The 4919-nt window shown below is 38.8% G+C and overlaps 1 protein-coding gene across 1 annotated transcript; it reads right to left on the reverse strand.

Annotated features, from left to right (window-relative positions):
* Positions 1–2116: 2116 nt before the first annotated feature.
* Positions 2117–4573, reverse strand: RPS16 (ribosomal protein S16). Its single transcript, XM_010082350.1, has 4 exons — positions 4476–4573; positions 3680–3776; positions 2455–2502; positions 2117–2316 (listed from the first exon to the last, which is right to left on the reverse strand). The coding sequence occupies exons 1-4, from the start codon at positions 4503–4505 to the stop codon at positions 2171–2173; spliced, it is 321 nt and encodes a 106-aa protein (XP_010080652.1). The 5' UTR covers positions 4506–4573; the 3' UTR covers positions 2117–2170.
* Between the last annotated feature and the right edge of the window lie 346 nt (positions 4574–4919).

A 4919-nucleotide genomic window follows, 5' to 3' on the forward strand; every position in this document is an offset into this window, starting at 1 on the left:
ACAAAAAATCCTGGTATGTAAACTGGTGATAGAATATACAAGTCCCCTCCACTTCAATGGGAGTTTTAGGGGTTTGAATAAGTGTTCTCCTTCTATTCAGGTCATGTAATGCAGTATTTTGTGGCAGAGGCTGACAGCTAAAATGGGAGATGGATGGAGAATTCCTTTTCAGGAGGAATTTGTTCAAGTTACATGTTTAACTCTTAAGGAACTACACTTCTGTGAAGATGCCTGAAATGCCTTTCTACAGAAAAAGCACAGAGCACAACAAATATTAACATTTATAAAAAGCCACAAGCACCTACTTTCCTGAACTAGAGCAAAAGGGCAAAATTTTATTATTCTTTCCAATTCCCCAGCTCAACTCACAGAGAAAGGTGTTTTACCTTTGTGTTGACTGAGTACACTGAAATGACCCACCATTAAACAGCTGAGAGAAGAAATACCACATTAATAGAAAGCCCAGCGGAAGTCTCAAGTATCAAAGTGTTCCTGTAACAATCTCAGTATGGTGTGCAACGATAGACACAAAAAAAAAAAACAAAACCAAGCTTAGAGAGCAATACAGCCGAGGCCATCAGTCGCTCAGTCTCCAAAGTCGCTTCCAGCTCCTCTCCAAACCATTTTTCAAACATAGGAAACGAACAGCCCAGGGCTGTGCCCATGCCTGTTGGGCCAGCTCATATCCAAGGACTCACTCAGTTACTTGCAACTCTTCCAAAGCACAGAATTAGCCTTTCCAACAGCCTTTTGTCCCATGTCTTGCTCAGAACTTTATTCTTCTTTTTTGCCCCCGCGAGATCACTTCCAGAACAAAAATCTTCAGTTTCAATGGTCAAGAAACTGGAACTTCTCCAACATTCCGTGTTTGATACACACACCCCTGAGCTAGGTCCTTAAAAATTACTGTTATATTTTAAACTCCAGGTTTTTCCCTCTTACAACCCTAAGGCCTTCAAATTGCCTCACCTAGCTCATGACATAAGCAACTGTCTGGCTTCTAAAGGGATTTTGCTAGGTTTATTATATCATTTAATGTTGTTCTCCAGGTCTATATCCCTCTGTGCTTGTATTGCATGAACACGTGCTTGAAGGATGAATCATTTAGACTCAATCTTATTTATAACAGAAAATCCTTTTTACATTTTACATTTACAATATACTGTTTTGAGACAGAATATATGGGGCTATTTAAAAAGAAAAAACAAACTTCATACATTTAGACAAACTAATCCAGAAAACTCCGCCTCTGTATTATCTGGTATGGCAAGAGTTCAATAAACCTCCTTCCCCTGCCCCGAAAATTACTTTGGTTTTGACAATGTAAACTTTAAATACAAACTTCATAACAGGCTGCCTGAATGCCCACTTTAGCACCATGTTGAGGGAGGTACCCTCGAGGGGGTACATCACTTGCCACTAAGCAAGCACAATCAAAAGCAGTTCATGCAGAGGGACAATACTCATTATTCCATAGTGGTGTTTGGAACGCCACTCTCAGTGTGGTACTTCAGGTGAACACACAAGGAAAACAGAAGCCCTTTGCAAGAACACGAATTGCCAGCACTGAAATGTATGCGGAAAGACGGCTAATATGCTGCATTACTCTAGAGCAGCATACTAAAGAAAGTCACATAACACGATATAGAACTTATCAGCTAGGAATCGGATACACATCCTCATGCATTATGGACTGCCTGTAACCAGGCTGAGAGACATTTTCACCGGGGAAGAACACGGGATATTCACGTCGGTTCTTAACACCATGAAGAGGGGCCATCCAGGTACTGGAAAAGGTTCATGTTTGTTTAGATTTACCAGAAAGGCAAAAGACTGAACTCTGCTTTAATGAACTGCTACACTGTACTCACAAAAAAAAAACCACCCAGGATGTAAGCCTTTTGTATGTTCTGATAAACACATTCATCAACAGGAGAAAGGTCTTCCTTATTCACAAGGCCCTGTCTAGACTGACTTACTGCAAAGGGATAAGAGAGAACCTGCCAACAGCTCTTCAATTTTACTTTAATACCGATCAATTTGTCTATCAATCCTACGTTAACACACAGTGAAAAAGCTATTTACCCACACAGAAAAATGCAATTTAGAAACATGAAATTTATCAAATTTTCTGTATGTTTATTGACTGTCACATGACTGTAGAACAATTTTAACGGTAAGACTTCTGGTAGCGTGCACGAGCACCAGGTCCTCCAAATTTCTTGGATTCACAACGACGAGGATCTGCAACCAGCAGCGTCCTATCATACTGGATTAGAATATCCTTGATCTCTTTCTTGGAAGCTTCATCGACATCTGTTTTAAAAAAAATAAACAACTTCAGTTTAAGTTTCACATGGAACAAAGCTGTATTAACATTTTTTGCACCAAAACTACCAGAAGCCAACCATTTATTTCCACTTAAGGCTAATAAAACAAATTAAAACAACTTACATTTTTGATAGTAAGCCACCAATGCTTTGGAAATAGCTTGACGGATAGCTGTTAAAAAAGGGTAACGGATCAGTAAAGATTGCAAAGGTATTTAAAACTTAAACACAAAGTGCCAGTTATCTCAGAAACTTCCTGTCTTGTTTTTTGACAAATTGTCCTTTCCCTCCTTAATCTGCCCTCCCACATACTCCACATGACCTTTCCTTTGGCAGCTCTGGAGAAATCTGTGCCAAGAGGCCACCCACAGTTCATTTACTGATTTGACAAGTGCCAGCTAGCCAAAGAACTGTACAAGGGCAATCTCCATCACCTTCTCTCCTGAGAACTAACACAGGTTCATCTTCTGCCTACAAGCAGTCAATTTTCAAAATCCTTAGAAACACAGTTCTCTGAAATGTCTGTACTTTTCTACAAGGATAAAATTATCAAAAGACTAAGGAGGCAAAAGGGACAAAAGGTCGGTATGAGCAGTTGTTCTAGCATGCCCCAATGAAACAAGCCTGTAGCATAGTAACACAGTAATCAGAACTCAAACTGGGAATATGGGAGTAACTGTAAAGATGTTGTTAGGCTGTTATCTGCCAGAACATCAAGATCAGCATTTTGGCAAAAATCTGAATTGTCTGGAAAATGCAATTAACTTTGAGACTGAAACATGTCACTGCTCTTCATACAGCTTCAGCTCCACTTCACTAACCTATACCCAAACTGAAGCAGCAGAACAAATCTATCATTTGCCAAGAGCAACTCTATCAACAGTTAATGCAATTATGTTCTCAATCTCCTCTGCAAGGGAAAACCTGCCTGGCTGTTCTGGTGTTTTGCTGCTAGCTGGGTTCAAAACTGCAACAGTCAGCAGGTCAGCTGAAGGATGCTGCCGAACCTGTCAATTAACAACTAAAGGTATAATTTCTAATAATAAATCCCCTTTTCCCCTCCCAAAATCTTTGTGCTCAGCTGCACCCGAACTGTGCTGTCACACTGCAAGACACAAAGATCGTTTCCTCACATTTCCCTAAAATTTCATCAATCTACTTCATTCATCTTATCCTAAATGTTACAGCTTTGCACATAAAATACAACCAGTAAGCCTTTACGAAAAACTACATTTGTGCAGCAGAAAGACAACATTGGGATGCACAAGTTACTATTCTAACCTCAAGCCTCTTAAATATGTGGCTTGACTTGTTGTAGCCCACACTGAAGTTAACACACAAAATCATACCGTAGATTTGTGCTACATGGCCACCACCCTTTACACGGACTCTGATGTCAACACCAGCAAACCGTTCCTTTCCCAAGAGGAGGACAGGTTCAAGCAGCTAGGAAACAAAACAGAGGAAGAAAATTCATTTGTGATCAGAAATAACAAGGATTAGAGCTTGTCATAGGTTTAGTAGATGTGAAGTTATTGAATGTTCTGAAAAATGGACCCTTGATTTTACAAGCACACACTCCAATTAACTACAAATCTTGCAGTGTTCTTTGCCATCTACCAGTAAGGTTATACAATAAACTTACTGAAGTCTTGATTTCATTTTTTTTTAAGTTTCAGAAATCTTAACAGTTAAGCATATGCACACAGGAATTAAGAGCAAGGGAAGAGTTTAAGTAGAATGTCCTTATTAAAATTGTGTATCTGAAGTAAACTGTGGGTGGTTTTCTCCACTATTACACTTCACATTTATCTAGTCAGTTTTAGATTCTCTCAGCAGTGTTCGAACAGCTAGTAAGTCCTAAACAATCTTATAAAAAAGAGGGTTTTAAGTCACCCATTTCAATGTAAAATAAGAGGTAAAGTAATGAAAATGCTTCACGTAATTACATTAACATACATTAATCCAGTTAAGCAAAAAGCCCTCACTTCCCAACAAGGCAATCACAGAAGGACAGTATTCTGCATTTTCATAATGTCTGCATTTCAGGTAATCAGCAACACACAACCAAAAATTTAGTACTGTCAATAAGGCAATTAACTCTTCTCCATCCCCAATTGTGCGTGTCAAGGTACGGATGCTTACTTTATACTGCAGAGTTCTGGGCTCAATCATTTCTAGAGGTCTTCCATTCACTTTAATGAGGCCATTTCCTCTCTTGCAGTGGGCAACAGCAGTTGCTGTTTTCTAAAAATCCAAATGTGTATTAGTATGGCATTTCATTTTTGCACTAGCAGTGTGAAGTTAATTTCTATTTAATTTAAACAATCTAAAAATCTTAGTTTTATGCCCAAGATTAGCATCTCATGCTAAACAAAACAATACCACTCCTTACATTGCCAGGTATTGACTCACAGTATTAAAGCATTATATCAGTAAAATCATATTCAGTTTATAGTTACAAACGCTATAGGTGGAAAATTTAATTATAAGTGAGGAAAAGATACCCTATCCATTCTGTAACACTGTATTTTTGAGGCTCATTTCCTCACATGAGCTTGTTACCTAGAATTATCTGAGCCCCTGGAT

This window comes from Pterocles gutturalis, unplaced genomic scaffold (genome assembly GCF_000699245.1).
Source record: "Pterocles gutturalis isolate BGI_N339 unplaced genomic scaffold, ASM69924v1 scaffold23914, whole genome shotgun sequence".
In the NCBI taxonomy this organism is placed as follows: domain Eukaryota; kingdom Metazoa; phylum Chordata; class Aves; order Pterocliformes; family Pteroclidae; genus Pterocles; species Pterocles gutturalis.